Genomic DNA, 25,863 nt, shown 5'->3' on the forward strand with positions numbered 1-25,863 from the left:
TGTTCCGTGTAGGCCAATACTAAGTCCTGTCCATTCCCCAACGTGGATGAATGAACTTCACATGAGGATTGGTTGAGTCTGCTGATCCACTGAACTAGTGCTCACCCACAATTCCTATATGCATCTAGTCACTTCCTAAGTATACTTCATGATGTGGGCATTGTATGGGTTTGGGTGCCTTCTTATTCTCTTCCTCTAATTCCTCATAGTACCACCAGCCACAGCAATCCATTTCACTATTGTGCTCTAGTGTACAATTACTCGTACCCTTCTCCATCCAGGTGAGTGACAACAGCCTTAGGATCCTTTTTCTTGGGATATTTCCTGGACCATATTACGCAGAGTCTACGCCTACTCATACAACTGGTTTCCATCTCATCGTCATCATCAGCGTTAGGTCTAACGTCAGTTCTCTTGTGGTACTCTGTACCAGAGCCACTTGTAAATTTCTTTTCAACAGATACTACTCCTTCAGTACATGCCTCATCAAAGACCTGTCTTTCTTCCAATTTCGTAAAGTGAGTTCCGCTTGAGAATGTGGCTGAGTCTTCTGTGTCTCTGAACTCATATTCTCTCCAGCCTTCTATAAGCATCCTGTTCTTCCCTAATAGAACTTTGGGGTGTGGACATTGTACGTTTTTGTGTGCCTCCTTACTTTCCTTCTCTGACACTTCACTATATAACCAGTCAAAGTACTCTCCTTGCTTGTTACACTTTGACTCAACCAGACTCTGACCATCTATCCCTTCCAGGTCAATGTCATCAGCATATTTCTCTCTTGTCATAGGTTTGGACTCGACCAGTGCAGTAGAGCGCCTCGCGTTCCCATCTTTGAGGCGGGTAGACTTACAAAAGTCCTCCTCTACCCTCGTGGATTGTGTTACCACACATGTTCCCTTATAGACAAGTTCCCTTTTTTCCACAACATCTTCCTCACTGATCTTTTTTTTGAAACCTTTACTTATATTTTCCTCAACATCTTTTCCCAAGAATGTATTTTGATTTTTTTTTTTTTGTCAATTGCTGCTTCTTTTATCCATTCATTCCTCCAAGCAGCCCTTGTCCATCCAACATTGACCTTAGATGGTGGTGTTCTCCTACTTAACATCTCCAACCTGGTAATTTGTCTTCTGTTTTTAGTGCCAGCCTACTCATAGGTTCTGAACCGTTGGGATTTTGCGTTATTCTTAATTTTATTTGCTCTTCCCACCCCAGTACAGAGAACCCTTCTTCTGAAATATAAACTTTACTCCATGTACTTCTCTTCATGTAACTCAATTCCACCTCTCTACATCCAATTAAGTTAATGTTTTCACCAGTGTATGTTTCCAGGGACGTGTCTGCTTCTTCTACTTCATTCCCTAGTGTTACTGCTAATTTACTCTTCCATATACTTTTGCTTACCACTGTAAAAAGTGACCCTGAGTCAGCGATAATGTCAATTTCTACTCCACCTATATTGATGGTACACTCATGTTTAGTTTCGCTTTTGTTCACTTCCATTTTGTTATCTCCATCTCCTCTGTATATTTTGTTCCTTTGTGCATTGACATTCATTACTTGCTTATAATGTTCATCTAAAACATCCATGACATTCTCAAATACATTCCTGTCTGTTCCCTTATTGACTTTCTTTTCTATGATATAGTACACTTTTCGTCCACCGGCTCCTAAACTGTGTAACAATATTTCTACCTTTTCCTCTGGTTTTAATGGTTCTTTCTCCTCGTCAAATATGGATATATAATTGTAAAAATATTCCTTCCACTCTTCCCATTCTGCAATATTAGCACCATCTCCTTTCATAAATGGCTCCGGTGGCGGTAAATTATACATTATGTTTTTATCCATGTTAACTTTGCAATCAATTCCAACTTAGATATTAATTATTCAATAGTACAGTAACTTCTTTCTTTTATTGTTGTTTACTTAAAAGGATACAGTCTTAGTACTCTTCCAGTTGAATATGCTTATAAATTTTTTTTAGTGAGACACGCTATATGTGATGCAACATGTTCAGTTGTTCCTCCACACACAAATTCACTCAGCGCGAAGATGCAACGCGCATTGAAGTGCAGTTCGGATTATTAACTCGTAGTTCTAGTTCTGATAAATGACTTTTTTTTTCCAATAACACTACTGACGCCTAAGATTATATATTTCTTTCAATATTAACCATGTTTTAGATTCCTTCACAACATGGTGTCTTTCATACTCAAAATGGCCCCTTGGACGCTCTTACGTAATAACGTTTGCTCCTGAAAGAACGTTGAAGTTCTGAGGAGATAACGCATTACACGCTTAATGCGCTGCTTCAGGTCAGTTTCAAACGCGGTTTAAGGAAAATGATCTTGTTCCCTGCTCCGCTCACTACTCCTCATCCCGGCATCCAGAGCTTACTTCAAAACCTTGCGCAGATTCCCGTGTGCATAAACTCCGGGTCTTCTTATTAATTTCAAAATTTTTCTCTTAACACACGCGTTTAAATAGTTTCACTACGGGGTGACTTTTATACTCAAAATGGCCCATTGACGCCAGTATATAATCAAGTTCCTTGTTAAACTTAAGTTGAAGTTCTGAGGAGATAACGCATTACACGCTTAATGCGCTGCTTCAGATCAGTTTCAAACGCGGTGTCAGAGATTTAACTTCCTTCCCTGCTCCGCTCACATCTCCTCACCCAGCTTCAAAGGCTCACCTCATGAACTTGCGCAGATTCCAGTGTTCATCAACTTGGGTCTTACTTTTCTGTAATATTTCAATCTCACGAGAACGCCCAAAGTTCAATCAGAATTCACCGGTCCCATTTAATCCGTTCAAAGTCCAAGGTAAATTATATCAACTCACTCATATATCAGAATTGCCGGGATTCACGGAGGCTGCTCTTTTTCTTCAACTCAGTAATACTTAGTGTATATACACGCTTCACGATGCCGTCATACACTTTGTCTCGTCATTTAAAATATTCCTCACGTTGTGGGTTCTCCGGTGTGCCGTCCTCGTCGCCAAATTTGTAAAGTAAACACACATTATTGTTGAAGGTGTCACTTTATTTCAAGTTAGATACGCATACGACACACCGGTTAGAGCGCTCCGGTCACCAGCTCAAAATCATGGACAGCTGCAACTGCCCTCATCAACTCAACTAACTGTCAGGTGACCAAGTAAAAGCGCCATCTGACGTAATGTATGCAAATACAGGGTGGCGCGGCAGGGACGGAAACATGCAGGGGACATTTGCAAGAGGGAAGGGTACAAACGTCACACGCATGCAAATGCGGGGGTCGCGCGGCAGGGACGGGGACAAGAAAGGGACAAATGCAAAAGGGGAAAAGTACCAACGTAACAGAGGTCCTAAACCTAATCCCCAGGTTCCTGTAAATCCACTTCCTTCTGATGCTTTGATATGTTGAACAGAAAAATATGGCATGCTCAGCCGATTTGGCCGCCTGAGGGCAGAACAGGCAGAATTTGTCACAATGACTAGAGTGACAATTCCATTTGACTGGAAAAGAGCAAATAGGCAAGATCCCCTTGCAAATTTAACAAAGAAAGGCTTTACAAGGGGGTTCAATCTCATCTAAGAATGCTTCCAGATGGTAATCTACTTTGAACTCTAAAAAAGATTCAGTAGGAGACCCGGCCATAAGAGGGTATTGTGATGTACATAGATTCTGTCCATGTTGTTCTAACATGGAATCCTGGTTCTAAGTAATTCCTAGATTTGGCAGTTGATGTGGACCTAGTGATGGCTGAGGTTGTACAATAAAGACCTCTTGATTTACTATCTAATTTACTTCAGATGTTACCTTATTACACTGGCGACGATTGTGTTTCAAGCCTCGTCTTCGTTTGGTTGCAAGGGCGCTTGGGAAGAAACAAGCTCTATTAGGCAAAAAAAAGAGACTTGTGTTGCAAGTCTCGTTTTGAATTGGACGCAAAGGCGCTTGGGAAAAAAGAATCTCCATCGCCAACTGGGAAAAGTCAATTTGTTGTGCGGCGAACATTTTGGATAAAAAAAAAACGATTGTTTTGGTATCGATAACTGTAAGTAGTTGGAATTTGACTAAATTAACTCGGGCGCACTGGAGTAGACAACGGAGATGCTGAGGAAGAGACCATTTGAGAAGAAGATTAAATTCGTCGTGTCAATCTAAAGAGGTGTCACTTTGTAGAAAGAAATCTATTATACACTGTTGGTGCATGTGTGACAGGCACACCTTGTGCTTGTTCAGAAACTATATTTTAAAGAGGAGAAACTTCATCAAGGACAAGGAGTTGGTGCTTATGGTGATAAGCACACCTGAAGAGTTTTTCTTTATTTGTTTTATGAAATACGTTAATGTATAGTGTATTTCGGGTAATTTGAGAAATGTTTTCACAATATGTGCACTTTATTAGTGTATTATAGCCGTACTAGAAATATTTTTTTATCAAAAAAAGTGAGGTGCTGATAGAATTGTTTACTGTGGTGAAGTTTATTATATTGGTAAAGGTGTGTGAAAATGCAGAATGTAACTTCCCCACCGTTTTTTCTTAATGACCTAGGGGATCCACCTATTAGGTGGAAAAAATGGAAAAAAAGGTTTGAGAATTACGCAAGGGTCTGTGGCACAAATCTCAGTGCTGAAAGGAAACATGCACTCTTGATGCATTGTATTAGAGGAGAAGGGCAGGAAGTTTTGGAGAATTTTCCTACTTTAAGTCAGGCAGATCAGAGGGGACTTAATGAGTATGAAATATGTATAAAATAATTGGACTTACATTTTTTACCAAAAGTAAGCACAATTATGGAGAGATTATTTTTGACTGAGAGAGCAAGGAAAGGAAGAAACGGTTGTAACTGCCTTAAGGAAATTAGCTTCTAGCTGTAAGTTTGCGGAGTTAACCGAGGAGAGGATACATGATCAGTTTGTGCTTAGATGTATTAATGACAAAATAAGAGAAGAACTTTGGATGAAGGATGAGCCACCTTTGGATGAACCGATGATTATTGCTAAGTGGGTGGAACACATGGTTAAGTGTGTGGGTGAGTTCAGCAAAACAGGCAAAACTGGATGCAGTAATGAAAAGATAGAAGAAGTACAGGTTCAAGAAGTGAAGAATGTTGAAGAGAAAAAGAAGAAGGATTATGTTGATACAAAAAGTAGCATAAGTGATAGTTAAGCAAACAAAGCATTTGTGGGAAAAAATGGGAGTACTTTTCAAGGTAATTGCTACAGATGTGGGAGATTGGGACATGTGGCAAATGATAAAAACGTTCCTGTTTTGAAAGTGGTCTGCAATGTGTGTGGGAGGAAAGGTCATTTGGGAAAAAATTGTCGTCTAAGATTCAGAAGAGATTCTAGGGTTGAAACTAAAGAAGTTACATTTCAACTTAATGACGACAAAATAGAACATCCTTCAGACTGGGTTAGTGTAGGTGGAGTTAGAATTAAGATGAAGTTTGATTCGTGCTCACACTAGACATTTGTTTCAAAAAAGGATTATTTAAAATATTTCAAAGAGAAAGTTATACTTAAAAAATCAGATGTGAAACCAACTGGTTATGGGAAAAATCCAATCAAAATGTTAGTTTTTTTTTCGGAAAACATTGAATATAATGGGAGATATGTAGTTGGGAAAATTTATGTTGCAGAAAAAGGGAACAGCTTGATTAGCTGGTCGCATCAAGCAAATTTGGGTGTGGTGCTCAATCCGAATTCAAAACCATCTGTTCAGGTGCAATCTGTGGATGGTGATGGAGAGGAAGTGGTGAGAAACTTTAAAGAATTGTTTAGTGAAAAACTTGGATGTTTGAGAAGTTACAAACACAAAATCAAGTTGAAATCTGGTGCAACTCCAGTTGCAGCAAAAGTTAGGCGTGTGCCAATTTGCATGCAGGATGCGGTAAAGAAAGAAATTGATAGACTATTAAAAACTGGGGTGATTGAGGCTGTAGAGGCAACTGAATGGTTGGCCCCCATTGTCGTTGCGAGCAAACCCAATAACAAGATTAGTCTCTGTATGGACCTTCGGGCTTTGAATAAGGAGGTAATTGTTGATAAATTTCCTCTTCCAAACATTGAAGAGTTGGTTGCAACATTGGATGGAGCATGTTATTTTACAACGTTAGATATGGCTTTGGCCTATCATCAGGTTCCTTTGAGTTTAGAATCACAAGAGTTGACGGCTTTCATAACTCCCTTAGGTTCTTATAAATTCAAAAGGATGCCGTTTGGCCTAATTTCAGCGTCCTCGGTGTTTCAGCGGATTATGAATGACTTGTTTAAGGGTGTCAGTGGCGTGAAATGTTATCAAGACGATGTCTTAATTTGTGGCAGTACTAAGGAAGAACATGATGTTAGGTTGAAGTGTGTTGAAAGCAGGGTTATCTCTCAGACGTGATAAGTGTACGTTTGGAGTGACAGAATTGGATTATTTGGGTCATCATATTTCGGGTTTTGGTGTGAGACCTAAATATGATTTGGTTAGAACAATTGAGGAACTTAAGGAACCATGTTCAAAGGAGAAACTCTCGTCTTTTTTGGGCATGGCAGAATTTTACAATAAATGTATTAAGAACTTTACAGACAAGACTGAGAAATCAAGGAGTATGTTGTGTAGGAAAAGTGAGTTTGTTTGGACTGATGAATGCAATGCGGAATTTGTACAGATTAAAAAGGAACTCAAACATGCTCCGAATCTCCAGACATTTAGACCTGGTGATCCTAATTTCATTGTAACGGATGCAAGCTGTAAAGGGCTTGGAGCATTGTTGCTTCATGTTAGGAATGGTGGAGAAGATCTCATTGCTTGTGCCTCTAGGTGTTTGAAGGGTGCTGAATTAAACTATTCGGTGATAGAAAAGGAGGCGCTTGCCATTTTCTGGGCTGTAAATAAGTTTAGAAAATTTGTTTGGGTTTGTCCATTTGTTGTAAGGTCAGACCACAAACCTTTAAGAGAGATTTTGGGAAAAAAAAGGTCTTGATGCTGTTTCTGCAAGAATTAGGAGATGGGTAAATGCTCTTCAAGAATTTGATTTTAAGTTTGAATATATTCCTGGTAGTACTAATGTTTCTGCTGATTGTTTGTCACATTTGGTGAATTGTGTAGAAGATTTGGAAACAGATGAGAATGATGATGGTGGAATTGAGGAGAGTGAATACAGAGTTTGTGATATTACCTTGGCTGCCATAAAGGAAGATGAGTGGAAGGAGGAATTAGCTAAGGATAGTGAGCTGGTTGAAGTTATGAATTATGTATCTAAGAATTTAAATGGGAAGTTAGCTAAACCTTGGTCATTAATTTCTCATGAGTTGGCTGTGCTGAATGGGGTTCTAGCAAGAGGAACTAGATGAATTCCTCCAGTGAGTTTGAGAAATAACATTATCAATATGGCTCCTGTTGGTCATTTGATTTGATTTTGATTTGATTTGTGGTTTTATAAAGCGTGCATATGCCCTTCGGCGTCTTGGCACTGCAGAAGAAGACATGGTATCCTAAGGACCTAGTGAGAGCTGGTTTATCGGGGATTGAACAGCCATGTTTTTACTGATTTCCTAAATGACATCAGAGAGGTGCTATTCTTGATAGCGAGGGGGAGTCGATCCCAGTCTTTAGCAGCATGCAGTAGAAAGCTTCTGCCCCCCCCATCTAGTTTGTTTGAACCTAGGAACTTGTATCAGTTTTGCCTGGCTAGATCGTAGTTCTCTTGTGGGAACGTATGGCTTGAGGTGAGTTCTGAGGAACAAAGGTCCCGAACCCTGGAGCACCTTATATGTTAAGCGTAGTGATTTAAACCTAATTCGTTTTGCCAAGGGAAGCCAATGTAGAGTGTCAAGATGGTGCGATATGTGCTCTGTTCTCTGGATATTTAGGATTAGTCGTGCTGCTGCGTTCTGCAGGCGTTGTAATTTGGTCAGGTGTTGGGCCTGCATCCCGGCGTATAATGCATTCCCGTAATCGAGTCCTGACAAGGCTAAGGTGGTCACCACAGTTTTACGGGAATCCAAAGGGATGTATGGCACTAATTTCCTGATCATTTTTAGAATAAACCACATAGTGGATACTAATTTGCTGGTTTGGGCATCAAAAGTGAGTCTGTTATCTAACAAGATGCCTAGATTTTTAACTTTGGTTACCGGTGACGGACAGCCGCCCAGATCTGCAGGCCACAAGTCTGGTGACCAAATTCCTGCATTTGTTCCTAATAACATAACCTCGCTTTTGTCCCCGTTCAATTTTAAGCAATTTTGTTCCATCCACTGGCTGACCTGCTTCATGCAGTTTTTGAATTTGTCTGTGGTTTCTGAGCTATCATCTTTGATTGACACAGCAATTTGTGTGTCATCCGTGTATGACACGAGCAGGAATCCCAAAGCCCTGATGATTCCAGCTAGTGGTGATACATACAAGTTAAAAAGCGTTGGGCACAATGATGACCCCTGTGGAACCCCACAGGGTGAGTTGAAGGGTTTAGATTTGATCTCTCCCAGTTCCACTCTGAAGGTTCTATTGTCCAGAAATGATGCCAGCATTTGGGAATTTCAAAAACTAAGGAGCGCATCAGACAAGATTTTTGGTGGCCGGGTCTTGATTTGATGGTGGAGAGAGCAGTTCATGACTGTGTGGCTTGCCAATTGAGTGACAAGGTTCTCAAACCTAGGTGTCCACCTATGGTTTGCAGAAAATTACCGTTGTGTCCATGGGATGAAGTTGCAATAGATATTGTCAGTCCATTGATGGTGAGCAGAATACTCCTTATTTGTTTGTATTGATGGACTTATACTCTCGGTGGGTGGAAGTTAGTGCTGTGCGAGAAGTTACTTCTCGTTGTGTGATAACATTCCTAGATCTTATATTCAAAAGAGAAAGTTTCCCAAAGTCCTTGCTTTCGGATAATGGCCCACAATTTTGTTCAGTTGATTTGGAAAGTTACTTGTCTGCTTTTGGTGTTGTTCACAAAAAGATCTCGTTATATCACCCAGAATCTAATGGTTCTTTGGAAAGGTTTAACAAAACGGTGAACGAAGGAATCCAGTTAGCAAGAGGAAATTCCCTAGATTGGAAGGTAGAATTACAGAATAGAATTTCAGCTTATCGTTTCACTCCCCATTTCACAACTGGGAAAACGCCTTTTGAGCTGTTTAGGGGAAGGTCTTCCAACACTAGTTTGTGTCCTGGCTGGATGAATTTGGATAAAGGTTTAAAAGACAATAGCAATGGTCTATGGAGAAACAAAGAGTTGCAGTTACAGAGAAAAAGAAAAATTTACTATGATGTGAGGAAAAATGTCATGGTTCCCAATTTCAAAATTGGAGACATGGTAAAAATTAGAGTTCCTGTGGGTTGTAAGAAATGGTCTAAGTTCACAGATGTAAAGAAAATTGTAAAAATGTTCAAAAATGCTGTGAAAACAGATGATGGACGCATTTGGAACCTTAATCGGGTTGCACATTTACCTGTTTGTGATCCGTGCGATGTTCAGATGCCTTCTGTTTCTTCTGGGAAATGTGTTTCTAATTCTGATGCAAGGATTACTGTCTCCCGCAGGAGTAACAGAGTTACTAGAGCTCCCGTTTATCTTAACCTCTTCAGCACGGCGCAAATTCCTGCGCTGTGCTGAACGTTCTATTGGGCTTATGGACTCGTGACGGAACGGTTCCGTCATGAGCACAGGCCAACCGACGCTCATGATAGAACCGGTCCGTCATGAGCACTGAAGGGGTTAAGGATTTTGTATAACTATATGTTTCTAGTATTATTTACTGTTATAGGCATGTTCAAATGTATTATTCATATAGAAAGGGAGATGTGTGATGTACATAGATTCTGTCTATGTTGTTCTAACATGGAATCCTGGTTCTAAGTAATTCCTAGATTTGGCAGTTGATGTGGACCTAGTGATGGCTGAGGTTGTACAATAAAGACCTCTTGATTTACTATCTAATTTGCTTCAGATGTAACCTTATTACAGGTATAGAATTTGGTTGTCAGTATAACGCCAATACGTGACTTTTAGCTCAGATTTAAAATTAACCCAGCATCTGCAGGGGAAAACCAAAGATTATTGTTCCCAATCTGGCCCAGCCGATCTTTCGTTATCCAAAGCCAGGCACTCTTACAGGTCATCTATGGCCATATGAAATGTCACGAGCTCTGAGGTAACTCAAACTCTCAGCGAGCATAAAAGTCGTCTTAACCCAGCTGGGTCATTGATGCCTTCAAGGCCATAATCCAGATGTAGGCGACAAGCGGGTGCTAGCTAGTAAGCTACTTAGGTTCCTCATAAAAGCGATTTTCTATAATCTCTAAGGGCCTAGTGTCTTGGAAGCTCAAAAGCTCCCCACCGTACAGAGTGGCTCCTAGTGCCGGACTTTTGTAGATTTCAAGGGCTGTAGTCACCGGGTGAAATAAGGAGCCGCGGTGAGCCCTCAAAATACCCCCACAATGTATATTGAGCCCATACATCTGAATACGGGGTAACCAATCAAATCTATAGTGAGCGTAACCCCCAGATAACCTCTGAACTCTCTCGCCAGAGTACAGAGGTGTACAGCGATAGGCCGACTGGAGGTAAGACCTGCTTTTTTTAGTGCCTTAGAACTTGGTACTTTAGGTATTTTACATGGGCAAACATTTCATATATCTATTCTAGCTTTACAGTCTGATGTGACAACCATTGGTAGAACTTGACCGAAACGAAGATATAGATTATAAGAAGAGTGATGGAGCAAGGATTCACACGTAACGCAACTTGCTTGTATTCAGTCCTCTCGACGTAATGTTAATGTACTAATCAACATGTTTGTCCTATTAATATTGCATTACACGACATCAAAGTGAAGTTGCATATGTGCTTTTGCTAATGTTAATTCGCTTGCAATAATATGGCTGCTGCTACGTGGGATTTCTACTGCGCATGCATCTGTCACACTCACGTGACATGACGTATCTTTCGCTTGGAGGGAAACTTTTGCTTCTGTGCATTAGAACTAAGATGGCTGTTCTGTGTAGGCTTGGGAGGTGCTATTACTCCATCTTGAAAACCCACACTGCGCATGTCAAATTCCAGAAGGAGCTTAAGTCATTTGTCATTGAACCAATGACAAGCTACTGTCACTAGAAGATGCACCTGAGAACCTGACTTGCTGACCCCAAGCGGAAGACAAACTGTTAACATTGTATTTCTATAAGAACATCCATTGTCGGGTGGAATAAAAAATACGTGGGAAAATAAATTGATGGGCGGTAACGCAAACATTAATATTCATTCCAAAAAGTTTCATTTTGGTATGGTGTGATGACCTCTCCTCTCTTCTTGTCCAATCAAAATTGGGGATCCTTACACTTGCAACATTGGGGGATGGTACACTGACCTGAAAAATAATATAACTAGGGTAGGCTTAGTTAGTTATTTTTTCCGACTTGTCCGAATAGCTGACCTGTCACTGACTCAACGCACTCAATAGGGATCGAGTGCAGAGGTGATGGCGGACAGGGTCAGACTGGCTACCGGGCAGTTGTGTGTTCTGCCCTGCTGGGGGCTAATTTGGTTGATGGGGACCTGCGTGTGCAAAACGAAATTCGTTTTGCTTTTTTTATTTCACATCGCACGCAGGTCCCCATCAACGAAATAGGCCCCCACAACAGAGAAATTAGCCCCTAGCTCGGCAGCACACACAACTGCCCGGTAGCCAGTCCGGCCCTGCTGGCGGAGCACTCTGTCAGAAGGTTTGAAACCCAGATCGGTGTTTGAAAGCTGAAGTGCTGGCAAAGCACTTTGACGAACAAATCGATAACTCGTACCGGGTTCTGGCTGTTAGCTGCAGAGAGGGAGTAATGCAGGCGTTGCAACTTTAACTGCGGGTGCCGGTCTTAGCCTGTAGTGGTCCTGTCCTGATCCAATTTGGCTTTACCTGTCCTGATTCTGATCTGCACCTGCTTGCCTTTATGGTGCCTGCACTTTCGGGGTTCTGTCCTTTAAACTGACCCGTGGCCAGGGTTAGTTCTTCACACCATTCTAGGTAAATATTCAATGTGGGTATGTCATTGTTCTGATTCCATCTCTCTCCCCACCTTAATGCCAAATGCGTAAAGACTGCCTTATAAGATCTATACATATTTTTATTCTAATCGTTATCTTTCTAATTGAGAATTTTCTATTACTTAATGCTTGGATTAAGACATTTAAAGAATTTTAGATAAAGAGTTTAAACACTTCTCGTGTTTGTGTTTATTATATGAGTGCCAATGGTATTATTTTCCTATTATTCTAACACCCTTGATCCCTTAGGACTTTAGGTACCGACTACAAGGATTGGTAAGTCAATGGTATAGGTCCTAAATGAAATTCATAAATCACTGATTAGAGTACAAGTGCACAGATTACCTGGTTAGACTCACATACAAGTTTATGTTGTTTATGGGCCCAGGTGAGTATGGTAAGACGAGTCGGGTGACCTGCGCGTTCTATCAAGAGATTGAGTGAGTATCGGCCTTGTTGGGCTCGTATAACACTACTTAACCTGTCACCTGATTACAGAGAACACGTAGAGACACTACACACTGGTTTGTAATATCTAAGGCCTGACACAATGTGTCCCTATTCTAAGACACACTAAATACTAAGATAATACCCTTTGTATCCTGAGAACACACGATCCAGGTTGTGGGCCTTTCACAACTCCTTCACGTCTCTGCGATACTAAGTATATATTGGATATTAAACTTTGGATTATGATTTGTCATAGAATCTTGCCCTGAAGACGTCTGCTGCGACATCAACAGCTTGAGTCGAAACACATGTTGGCAAGGGGCTCGTATAACTAATCATGGAATAAAAAGAACTATTGAAAACACAATCTTAACTCATTACTGTGTGCCTGGAAAACAGTTCTGATGATTGCTGGTAGTCAGACCAGGGCGTCAGTCTAAACTATCCAGGTTAGAGAGAGGAAGAAATCTGTTGGAGGTCGAGACTAAAAACCCATCCCCAGCAGCAGCTCTGGAGGGCAAGGGCTTGGAACCCACCCTTTCCCTGGGTGACAAATGCTTATAAAACAAATGTGAGGGGGACAAGGTTAATGTTGTCTCTCACTAAACGGGCCCTAGCTCCACTTTTGGCCAACCACTGAGCCAGACCAGGGCTCCCACGATTGATAACACGATCTCCTCTAAATTCTTTAGGTGATGGGCCACCCAACCTTGGGTGATGGGCCCACCCTCCTTATCAATAGGATGTCATCCTATTCAGGGATTTTTGAAATCTGTATGATTGATCAACCAATGACATACCTTAGTTTTTTTGGTACTCATAAGATTCTTCACGGCATCCCTGGAGTGGGGGAACTCCAGTTAGAGTGTCCACATAGGGAGAGCAGGCAGGGGTCAGACAGGACTGAGGCTGAGGGGAGTCGCTTGAATCTGTGAGCTATGCCCTTCTCGATGTGCCCAATCCTAAAGTTTGAACCCATGAGCCATCTGCCTCTCTTGTTCCTGACTCTGGGGGGCACAAATCACTTGGAACTTGTGAGGACTGGTCAGAACCTACCCTATCCAGTAACCTTGAGGGGGACAGCTGAAGGAGTTATATTACCAACAGAGCTAGCCAACTGAGGCTACGCCGAAAACTGACAACCTGAGGCAACAATTAAAGAGGAAAGCAGCAGGCTAACAGTACGTTCATGGTAACAAATCTTATCCAAAGAGGGAGAAATACATGCATGCACAGAAGACAAACATCTGTCCAAGATAGATGCCACCCCAGTCGATAGGTGGGGGTACACCATCCTCAGCTGTAGGTCTAATTGAAGCCTGCCCAGACAGCAGCAAGGGGGGGGTCTACAGACTCCTTGTGATCACTACGACTGAAACTGCATTGTAATTTAGCAACTCCCCCATGCTTCGTTTTATGCTTCCTTTTGGAGCTAGGTTCACTGTCACTGATTTGCGTGACGTCCGGATTGCAGAAACATGGAGTGGGCAGGGCAGCAATCTGCTCTGTAGCCATATCCACCATTTATCCAGGGGGAATGATGGGACCTTTGGATGGACCTGCCGGGGAAGCTAGAGGACAACCAGAGGCAACTCCAAAATCCAGAGAGAGACACCTTTCGGTCAGTTCTATTTCCTTTAAAACAACATTGACAACACAAATCAAAAAAAAGACTCCAGAAGTAAGAACTCTCGGGCACATGCATCATTGGTTTTTGCATTCGCAAACGGTGCGAATCGGAAAAATCGGCCGTTTGCGAATGCAAAAACCATTTTTGGGATGCATCAAACTTTTGTGCACAATTCGCATTTTTTAGAATTTCCCAAAAATGCGAATGCAGTTACGGGCACATGCATCATTGGTTTTTGCATTCGCAAACGGTGCGAATCGGAAAAATCGGCCGTTTGCGAATGCAAAAACCATTTTTGGAATGCATCAAACTTTTTTGCACAATTCGCATTTTTTAGCATTTCTAAAAAATGCGAATGCATTTAAGGAATCGCATTTGTGCGATTCCTTAAATGCAATGCATCATTTTTAAAAAAATTGCGAATTTAGAAATTGGAAGTGCAAATTAACACGAGGTTGACCCTCGTGTTAATTTGCGAAAATTTGTAAAAAAGCAAAAAAATGCATTTTTTAAACTTGCATGTTACAGACACACATGTCCTTAGGACATGTGTGTGTGAAACATCCAATTAAAAATACATTTATGGGGTGCAGGGGGGGTCCTTTGGACCCCCCCCGGCACCCATGGTATGCATGAACATTATGCGAATCCTAACTTGCAAATTTGCAATTCCCATTAATTCCTATGGGCCTTTTGGCCCATAGGAATCAATGGGAAATGCGAATTAGCAAGTTAGAATTCGCATAATATTAGCGAATCGGTAAAAAATGCGAATTTTACCGAATCGCTAATATTATTAGAAAAAATTCATGCATCCCGTTTTGCGAATTCCAAATTGCGATTCGCTATTTTTCGCAATTTGGAATTCGCAAACGGCCGGGATGATGCATGTGGCCGTATGTCCCTTACAATTTTCTTTTTGCCCATTATTCTGTCCCCGCTATGCAAGGACCTCAAGAAAATGTGGCGTAGGAGTGAAATGAAAGTGCTAAGCGCACCGGAGCCGACAGCCACCTAGAGATGGCACAGCCAGGGCACTACACGACAACAACAGGAGGGTCAGCAAGCTACAAATGAAAGAAAATAGGCCTGGCCTCTACTTTCACTATGAGACTCCCCCCCACTCCCGGGGCCAACCTTGCACTGGAAATGTCTGGGGGAAGTAGTCCCACCTCAAACCAGTGCAGGGACAAAAAAGTTTACCAACCCCCACTAGCCCGTGTCTACATAGTCGTGGAAACTTTAAATGGAATTATAGCTAAGGATTTTCTGGTGGGGGATAGGTGGAACAGCGTAATCTGGAGGCCGCAGCAAACCCCCCTCCCCAGCGGCTTCCTTAAAACATATAGGGGCAGATTTACAAGCCCACTGCAACACATTTGCGCCGCCATTGTGTCAGTTTTGTGACGCTGAGGCAGCGTAAATCATGCACTACGTTGCGACTTATTTACAACGTGACGCATCTAGGCAGATGTGTCAGGTTGTAAAGCACTGCGCCACATGAAGCCTGCGTCAGGTTTGATGTGGGCGTTCTGTTGCAGGGTGGGCGTACCCTCGCAGGAAAGCCCCGTAAAACTGACGCAGTGAAATCTACAAGATTTCACTGAGTCAGTTTTACGGCGCCGCTGCATCAAACCCATACGCCTGCTTGAAGCCGGAGTAAGGAGTAGCGCACCACGTTAAGTATCGGTGGCCACTGTGGATTGCTTGAGTTGTGTCACGCTTGCTACGCGATTCCAGCAATGCGCCGTCCTTACGCCACAGATGCGTCTGTTCTGGCGCATTCCTACTGATTTGCAGAGATGCTCCAGACATTGTAAATATGCCCCATAATTCCCTGATAAGATAATGGGATTTGATAAATGGAAAAGCGTTCTTGCCCTCATGCGCACAAGAGCATGCAAACAAGGTTCCTTTCCCAAGGCCACTCGGGCAAGTAAACAATGAACGGGCCACAAAACACACAGGGCAGTGTACTCACAGTACCTGAATGAGTTCCAGATGGACCTGCGGACTCAGGCCGGTAGTGGGGCCAAGTTAAAAAAAAACAAGAGGGGGGTCCAGCCCAACATCCTACACGCTAGGTCGGGAGTGGATGGGCTCACCCTTGGCATGGGCTCTGCCCGGTCACAACCCATGCGTGTCCTGCGCCACAGGCTCAGGTGCAACACTTTGTAGGGCTGATGATCGGGCAGCCCAGCCCCTCTCTAATCATTGGCACTCTGACAGCGCAGGGATCTGTGGGAATGAAGGTCCCTTCCAGGAATGCAGAGATGCCCCCACACACAACAGCAGTAGTCCTCTTCTACTTTTACCTGTACTCCTAGGTATATATAGTTTCCTTCTGATACAACAGCATTTACCACCACCACAATGTTATCACTACCAAAGCCATGCACAGAAACCTAAATCTATGTAAAATGCATTCTCTTACCAGAGAGATTCGCTTTTGCACAGAGGTCCCCTTTTGCATAGACAAGGTTGCAATTAACTCATTTGGTATCAAGAGTCTGGGCAACTGCATTAGTAGGTTTGTGACCCTTCCATACCACTTACTCACCGCTAGAACACTATGCCCTCCGCCCTGAACACCCAAGGCTGGATCCAGAAAGATTGATGTATAATTATGTGGGACTTTCTATTGTAGTACCTCTAGCTTACTCATGAATTTCACAAGTGAAGCAGGATCACCCCCGGCATTCTCCTGGAATTAAGGAGCGCAGCAAGTGTAATCACATCGACATCTTTGCGAATCGGGCACCTCTACCTTCACACTATTTCCGAGCTGACTGGCTCTTCGTTAAGAAGAGTGCCCCCCCTCTACAAACTACTTGCAATAATCCTCAAAGCCTTTTATAGTAATCCCAAAATGTTCTTTCTGATGCAAATATATCTCTTCCTGCAACTTAATATTAGCTGATCATTGCTTGTTAACCGCGCATAGACTCCGCCCCTGCACCTCTAGGTAAAAGCACTGGAACACTCTTCCACTGGCCATTGGTCAGGAGTTTAAAGGTCATGTGCTTAACTGTTTATGCAGCCAGGCTTTAAATGTGCTGGGTCTCTCCAGCTCTCAGACCGGATAGTATTTTAGAACAGACTATGAAACGGGTCCCTATATTCATGCCCTTGACTTCCACGGGATTTCTGAACAATACATGTGATAAAGTTTTAGGGAGTCCATGTCAGTGATTCAGTTCTGGTTTATATTTCACATCTTGTCCTGAATATTGTACTCCATTAGTGTTAGCTATTTCCTAAGCCTTGCTCAGGTGTTTATGACAGCCGCCACTGAGAGCTCTGGACTTGACACTAAAAGCAGTGCGAGGGCCCGATTCACAGAACTAACTTAAGACAAATTCCTAAACTTACTACTTCTGGTATTCACAGACGGCATTTAGTGGTAGTAAAGTTAGGATTTTGTCTTAAGTTTGTCTTAAGTTTGTCTTAAGTCTGTCCTAAGTCTGTCTTAAGTCTGTCTTAAGTCTGTCTTAAGTTTGTCTTAAGTTTGCCTTCAGTCAAACTTAAGACAAAGTCCTAACTTTACTACTACTAAATGCCCTCTGTGAATACCAAAAGTAGTAAGTTTAGGATTTTGTCTTAAGTTAGTTCTGTGAATCGGCCCCTGAGTTTCTCACAATGCCTGGCAATGGGATGTTCGGAATACATGGTCAACCAATCCCTGGCTTTTCTCCACACAAACAACCCTTAAAAAAGCCAACAGTCGTGTCTAGTTTAGGTGGTCTTATGTTGTTGGGTTATTATATGGGATAAAATAACAGAAAGCTCAGAGAGAAACCAAAATACTGGTCGGGTGGCACACACACACAGAAATTGTTTGTGTTTAAGTCACGGCTATACCTGCAAAGGTCACGCCCCATTTAGAGATCCCCCACCTTTTAACTCATTCGAGCTCTGCATGCAGTTCTTCCTAAGAGTACAGCTATGCCAGTTGTGCCCATATACCTCAAGCAAGCAGTCATTTGCCCGTTACACTGACCTGTTAACATATTTCGGGTTTGCTGGAAGAGCTGCATTGGCTCCCGATACGGCAGCGTATCAATTTTAAGATATGCTGCACGGTCCACAAGTGCCTGTATGGGGCTAGCCCTAAATACTTATCACAATCTCTGGAGCTGTACCAACCTGGCCGGTCACTCCGCTCAAGTAACCAAGCCCTCTTAAAACCACCTGTAACAAAAAAATCCAGACAAGGAGACCGTGCATTTTCCTCGGTTGGTCCTGCCTTATGGAATAAACTCCCTATCGATGTCAGAATGACCACCAACCACCTGTACTTCAGAAAAGCACTAAAAACTCTCCTCTTCCAAGAAGCCTTCCGGCCCCTTTAACACCCTGTCTCGCATAACCTGTTGACTCTATGGCTGCCAAAGTGCGGAGATACCCTTACGGGATTGATTCCAGCGCGATATAAAAAATAAAATAAATAAATAAATACGGCACTCGCATATCTATGACCTTTTTGTTTTTTGTTCCACTCCACCTGTTTTCACTCCCATGTACTAAGTGTATTCTCTTTGTAATGTACAACACTGTTTTTCAAAATGTTAATTGCTGCTGCATATTTTATTTTATTTCATAAATAAATGCTTATTTTATCTCAGCATTCTTCTCTAGTGCTCTAAGGCACAGTGTATGAGCGCGCTGTACAATTATACAACATGATGCACAGCTTTTTACTGGGCCCTGTTAATAAGTAACAATATTAAATAATTGATAACGATGATGAACCATCCGTGAGGGTTACCTGGTTCAGGGCCGCCTGCTCTTCTAAAGGTGGCACACTGGTCCTCGTTGCCTTCACAGGGAATGTTCACAAAAGATTCGCATCCATTAGAGGACCTGTCGTTGAAGCAAATTGGACACTTGAATCCGTTTGCCGTCCCTCTTGCAGGATACTCTAAAGGAAAAAGGAAAATACATCTCAGGGGTTTTTCCGCTAGATTTGAGGAATAAAACAAATCACAAAGGTGATGATGTCCAATCCAACGTCAAAGAGATATGAGGACCTGTCCTTACAGAGCCACATCACTCCTGGTAAGACTGCCCCAGTTAGCCACCTCCACAAGGGAGCTACTCACTTCTCAAATCTCCAATATACAGGAGGCCCATTGTGTATTCCTGGACAAACATACAGTTTCCAGACAGGGGATAACCAGGTCCATCGGTACATCTCCTCTACTGGGGACATGCTGCACCAAAGGGCCTGCCAGTCTCACCTGCAATGCAAGCTGTCCCAGCATCTTTATATATGAATGTGTTAACATTTTCCTCAGAACCTCTGACCACGACACTGTGGCCCGTGGACTCCACAGAATAAACTTTGGAGCCAACCCCATTGACCTCATATAATGTAGGCCGTGAGGCCTTTTCAATCTCTACTGGGGTAGTGAAGCCAAGCCATCAAGGCTCATTCTTGGAGAAGTATTTATATAGCAAGATAAAGTAAATAACACTCACACTCGACAAACTCAAGATGGAAAAGGCTTTTATTTACAGGTGTGTTAAAGAGTAAATTAAACACAATACACAGAGAACCCTGGAAGGCCCCAACACCTTCTTGTGTTGAGGAACAACATAGAGCACTCATATAGTGTCCTGCACTTGGTTGCTATGATATTGGTGTTCCGAAGGGCAATGCTTGAGTTGAACCAGAGAACTTTGGGACTTGATACGAGTGACGCAATGTTACATTATTGCAACAATCTTATGATATTTCCGACTCTGTTCTAATGGCTCTGACCCGAGAGGACCAGTCTGCTGGTGAAGCTTCAGCTACTCAATTTTGAGTGAGAACACTCTTCAAAACCTATTAGGCTGTAACAGTTTTTTAGTTTGTAGCAACAGAGGGATGTGATAGTGGATCGATACTCACTGTGAAGTCCTCCATTGATTATGGATGGTGTTATCACACTCCCGGTCCCAACTGAAATCTTCTAGTTGTAAGGTACACCATCAGTCCCCATGAGAACAGGTCTTTAGGATGGAGACCCAGCACAAAGAAAAGTGGTATCATCTCTATAAGTTCGACCATCTAGACTTCGTCTTTGCGTCCTTGGATGTGGAGATTGATGGCTCTGGCTTGGGCTCGATTCATTGACATAAGACCAGCGTCCCAACGATGCAGAGGCTGTGCAGTGAGAGAGCCTGACCACTACAAAGGGGGGCATTGGAGGGGAAGGTTCTCCGCCCGAGAAAAGTTTGGGAAACAATAGTGCATCGTACAACACATTTTTCACTTTATATGTTCAATTGTTTTAGCTTTAAAGCATAGTAAACGATGAGCTTACTGTGCACCGGGATATGACCCCTGTGAAGATGCTTATTTATTGACACTGTACCTTTAATGTACCGAGAACCTTTACTGTTGTGGTTCTGGAATCTTACCTTAGTTGTATTCCCTTAGAGTCAGTGACTAGGCTGTCTCCTGTGGATGAGGTTTAATAAATACCTCTTGGCTTATTTTCCTGCTTTCTGTACATTATTTCATATAAAGGACACTACAATTTATGGCGACGATCGGGTGAACCCACATCATCTCTCACCTCAACACAGAGACTAAAAGAAGAGAATCTCCCCTTCTCCTCCAGCGGCAGTTTTAAAAAAAAAAAGGAAGCGAAGTCTTCCCAGCGGCGGGTACGATTAAGAAACGGTGAGGAGTAAGGTGGGAGGCTTCTTGAGGAGATTATTTTAATTAAAAGGAAAGACTGTCTTTGACTGGGAAGTCAAAACGAATGATTCTCGCGCTGAATAGGGCTCGTGCTTGAATTGCCTGCTCGCGCGTCCTGCTCGCGCTAATGAAACTGACATCACCACGAGCAATACACGCGCATGGATTGTTTGCTCGCGCTGTTCTGATAGTGCTAATGAAACTGACATCACACATCCTTTGTTTCTTTTGCTCGCGCCAATCACCCATCACGAGCAATACACGCGCATGAATTGTTTTACTCGCGCTGTTCTACTATTGTGATACAACAGCGCCCTCTGCTGCCCTATTTAAAGGAAACGCGAAACAATAGAATAAAAGACAGATCATTCCAATTTGACCATTATTGAAGGATTCTAATCTCCTTCAACTTAACAATTATTTAGCCTAGAGGGAAAAGAACACAATAAGAGAAAGAAAGATTCTGAAAATAAACTCTCTTTGTTGTGAACATTCTTCACAAGGGAAAAGGAGGAATTTAATATAATTAGAAATGCAAAATGTAACTCAACCCGCATTTTTTTTAAATACTCCAGGAGAACCGAATATAAAGTGGAAAAAATGGAAAAAGATTTTTGCCAACTACGCAAGGGTTTGTGGAACTAACCTAAGTGCTGAAAGGAAGATGGCCCTCCTTTTACATTGTTTAGGAGGAGAAGGACAAGATGTCCTAGAACATCTCCCTGATCTATCTGCTGGGGAACAACGCAATTTAAATGAATACGAAATTGCAATTGCACAATTGGATAAACACTATCTTCCAAGGATTAGTACCATCATGGAACGCTATCACTTCGGCTTGAGGGAACAGAAGAGAGATGAAACTGTAGAAGACTATGTTTCTTCATTAAGGAAATTAGCTTCCTCTTGCAATTTTGGCTTAACGCTCGATGAAAGGATTAGAGATCAATTTGTCCTCAGATGTTCCCATGATGAAATAAGAAAGGAACTTTGGTTAAAAGACGAACCGCCCCTTGAAGAAGTTTTAGCTATAGCTAAACAAGTGGAACACATGACAAAGTGTGTAGGTGAATTAAGAAAAGAAAAAGATAGAACAGATATGGTTGAAAAGAAAGAAGACACAAAAATTGAAGAAATAATTTGTCAAGTCAAGAAACAAGATAAGAATGAAACTCAGTCTACCTCAGGAAGGGATGATTTTTCTACAAATCCTGGTTTTCAAAACAATTTTCCAGGACAAAGTAATAGATTTACATGTTTTAGATGTGGCCAATTAGGACATTTGGCTAATTCTCAAATATGTCCTGCATTAAGAATTATATGTAATGTATGTGGCAAAAAGGGACACTATGGTAAATGTTGCAGATCAAAAATGTTTAGACATGACATGTCTAGGAAACGTTGGAATCAGTCCCAACCACAAGTCAGAACTGTTACTTTTGAGATAAAATGTGAAGAAGTAGATCATCCTGTTCATCCTGTAAAAGTAGGAAATGTAATGATAGAGTTTAAATTTGATTCATGTTCTCGCATCACCCTAATTGATGAGGGATTGTTTAATAAGCATTTTGCTGGAAAAGTAAGACTAATGAGATCAGATATTAGACCTCTTGGATACTCAGATAACCCAATTAAAATGGTTGGATGTTTCATGGCGGAAATTGAACTTGGGAGTAGGATTATTGTAGGAAAAATATATGTGGCAAAGAAGGGTGATATCTTGTTAGGTTGGGTACATCAAGGTCAACTTGGTATAACTTTAGATCCCAATGCAGATCCGCAAGTTCAAATTCATCAAGTAGAGATACAGGAAAGAAATGAGTCAGATAAGGAATTGGGAGAAGTTTTAGCTAGTAGATTTCCAAAAGTATTTAAGGAAAACTTAGGTTGTTTACAAGGTTATAAACATCACATTAGATTAAGAGAGAATGCTGTCCCTGTCATAGCGAAAGTTAGGAGAATACCATTAATGGAACAGGATAAGGTAAAAGAGGAAATAGACAAATTGTTAAAGAACGACGTCATTGAACAAGTTGAGGCTACTGAGTGGTTGGCTCCCGTTGTCATAGTTAAGAAACCTACAGGTGAGATTAGGCTCTGTGTAGATTTAAGAGCATTAAATAAGGAGGTAGTGGTGGACAAGTTTCCTCTCCCTAATATTGATGAAATGGTTAGCACTCTTGAAGGAGCCAGGTATTTCACCACACTTGATCTTGCCTCGGCCTATCATCAGGTGGTATTAGATGAACATTCCCAAGACCTAACTGCTTTTATCACCCCCATGGGTACTTTTAGGTATAAAAGAATGCCGTTTGGGCTGGTGTCGGCGGCTTCCGTCTTTCAAAGGATCATGGCAAGGATGTTAGAAGGAATGTCTGGTGTAAGATGTTACCAAGATGACTTACTTATTTATGGGAATAGTTCAAAAGAACATTTTGGTCGTGTCTGTGCAGTACTCAAACGTTTGGAAGATGCAGGTATGACACTTAAGAAAAGCAAATGTAAATTTGGTGTGAAGGAAGTAAATTACTTGGGTCATAGAATAACCGACATGGGCATCTTTCCAAAAAAAGAATTGGTTGACACTATTAACAAAATAAAAGATCCAGAGAATAAGGAAGAATTAATTTCCTTCCTTGGTATGGTAGAGTTCTATGGGAAGTTTATTCCTAATTTTGCGGACAAAACACAGTTTATGAGAAAGTTGACATCGAGGAATGTGGAATATGTGTGGTCAGAGGTATGCAAATCTGAATTTATAGGGATTAAATCTGAATTGAACAAGGCTCCCTCTCTACAGGCATTTATACCAGGTCTTCCCACAATTTTATTCACTGATGCAAGTGAAAAGGGACTTGGTGCTGTTTTAATACAAAAAAAGAAATGGGAGGGACAATTTGATTTGCTGTTCTTCAAGATGTCTAAGGGGCTCGGAACTAAATTATTCTGTTATAGAAAAAGAATCTCTTGCCATCTATTGGGCCCTGAGAAAGTTAAGAAACCTAATTTGGGGTACCAGGATTCTAGTTTATTCAGATCATAAACCTCTAAAAGAAATTTTTGATAAGAAGGGATTAGATTCAATCTCTTCAAGAATTAGAAAATGGATTGTTTCATTACAAGAGTTTAATTTCTCCGTTGAATATATCCCAGGTGTCGCGAACAAGTCTGCTGATTGTCTCTCGAGAATGGTTGGTCAAGGGAATTTTGATGAAGATGATGCTGTAGGTTGTTGTGATGAATCTATAAATGTATGTGAAATTACAGAAGGAGCGATTGAGAAAAAGGAGTGGAGAGATGAACTCGAAAAAGATGAAGATTTAAAAAGAGTTATGTTATCCTTGAGCAATAACTCTCGTTTAGAGAAACCCTGGACCTTGGTTTCCGATGAACTTTCTATTCACTCTGGTTTTTTAACTAGGGGAACAAAAATGGTTCCTCCACTGGGTATTAGAAAAAAACTTTTATCTCATGCTCACTCTGGACATCTTGGTATTGTGAAAACCAAAGAAATATTACGCATGCAATTTTGGTGGCCAGGGATGGACTTGGAGATAGAAAGATTAGTTAGGGATTGTCCAGAATGTTCTGCAAGTGATAAAATACTTAAAACTAGACAGATGCCAATGGTTAAGAGATCCCTCCCAAGACATCCTTGGGATGAGCTAGCCATAGATATAGTTGGTCCGTTGTCAGGTGTAAGCGATACACCTTACCTTTTAGTTCTTATGGATCTTTATTCCAGATGGATAGAGGTAAGCGCTGTAAGGGAAGTCACATCTGAAGAAGTAATAAAGTTTTTAGATGCCATTTTTAAAAAAGAAAGTTTCCCCAATAGTCTCCTGTCAGATAATGGTCCACAATTCTGTTCAAGGGTTTTTGAAGAGTTTATGGGAAAATCAGGTATTATACATAAGAGGTGTTCTTTATACCACCCAGAGACCAACGGTGCTGTTGAGAGAGTTAACAAGACCCTGAAAGAGGCTATACAGTTAGCAAGATCATCTGGCTTAAATTGGAAATCTGTCCTACAAGACAGAATAAATGCTTATCGCTATGCTCCCCACACAACCACTGGTAGATCCCCCTTTGTTTTGTTTAAAGGAAGGGCTCCCAACACCTATCTGTGTCCTGCTTGGATGGATCTTGATAAAGGCCTGGTTGATAATGGAATAGGTGAGTGGCGAAGGAGGGAGGAGAGGAAGCAAGATGAGAGAAAGATTTATTTTGATAAAAGAAAGTGTGTAAATGCTCAAAAAGTTCTAGTTGGTGACTTGGTTCGCATCAAAGCTCCTGTTGGTTGCAGAAATTGGTCCAAATTTTCAGATGTAAAAGCTGTTGTGAAAATATTTAGAAATGCCATTAAAACAGAGGATGGTAGAATTTGGAATAAAAGCAGAGTTGTTGTTGTCAAGTCAAGGATACCTATACCTGTTTCCTCTTATGATAGACAAGGTTCATATCATATGTTCTCCAATTCTGCCAATAACTCTAACCTACCCATGCTTCCCTCTAGAGGTCAAAGAATACGCAGACCACCCTCCTATTTGAGAGATTATGCATTATGACTTTTTTTATTTTCTTCTTTGCTTGAATTTTGTTTTATGTGTTTTACTCATTGTTCTTCTTTCTTCGTAGGGGGGAGATATGTGAAGATGCTTATTTATTGACACTGTACCTTTAATGTACCGAGAACCTTTACTGTTGTGGTTCTGGAATCTTACCTTAGTTGTATTCCCTTAGAGTCAGTTACTAGGCTGTCTCCTGTGGATGAGGTTTAATAAATACCTCTTGGCTTATTTTCCTGCTTTCTGTACATTATTTCATATAAAGGACACTACAACCCCAGTGCCTCTCATCTCTGCACAGCCTCTCCCTCACAAATATTTTGTTTTATAGCATCTCTCATACCAGTGTAGGGTGTTCGAGCACTTCACACACACACACACACACACACACACACACACACACACGCACACACATACAGAGACAATGTATCATACATGTCTAATCACAGTATACAAAATGTTACATAAGGCAAAGGGGACTATAAGATGTAGGATT

The 25,863-nt window shown here is 41.6% G+C and overlaps 1 protein-coding gene across 4 annotated transcripts in view; it reads right to left on the reverse strand.

Annotated features, from left to right (window-relative positions):
* Positions 1-25,863, reverse strand: part of LOC144782593 (phospholipase A2 inhibitor and Ly6/PLAUR domain-containing protein-like) — a 519,999-nt gene that overhangs the window by 24,259 nt on the left and 469,877 nt on the right. For all 4 annotated transcript variants that reach the window (XR_013601161.1, XR_013601162.1, XR_013601163.1 and 1 more), the window contains one exon: positions 18,877-19,029. Coding sequence is in view for 1 of the 4 variants with exons in the window: in XM_078661962.1 (XP_078518088.1) it covers positions 18,877-19,029 (153 nt within the window). In the remaining 3 variants the exon portion in view is untranslated. The remainder of the gene's footprint in view (positions 1-18,876; positions 19,030-25,863) is intronic.

Source organism: Lissotriton helveticus, chromosome 9 (genome assembly GCF_964261635.1).
Source record: "Lissotriton helveticus chromosome 9, aLisHel1.1, whole genome shotgun sequence".
In the NCBI taxonomy this organism is placed as follows: Eukaryota; Metazoa; Chordata; class Amphibia; order Caudata; family Salamandridae; genus Lissotriton; species Lissotriton helveticus.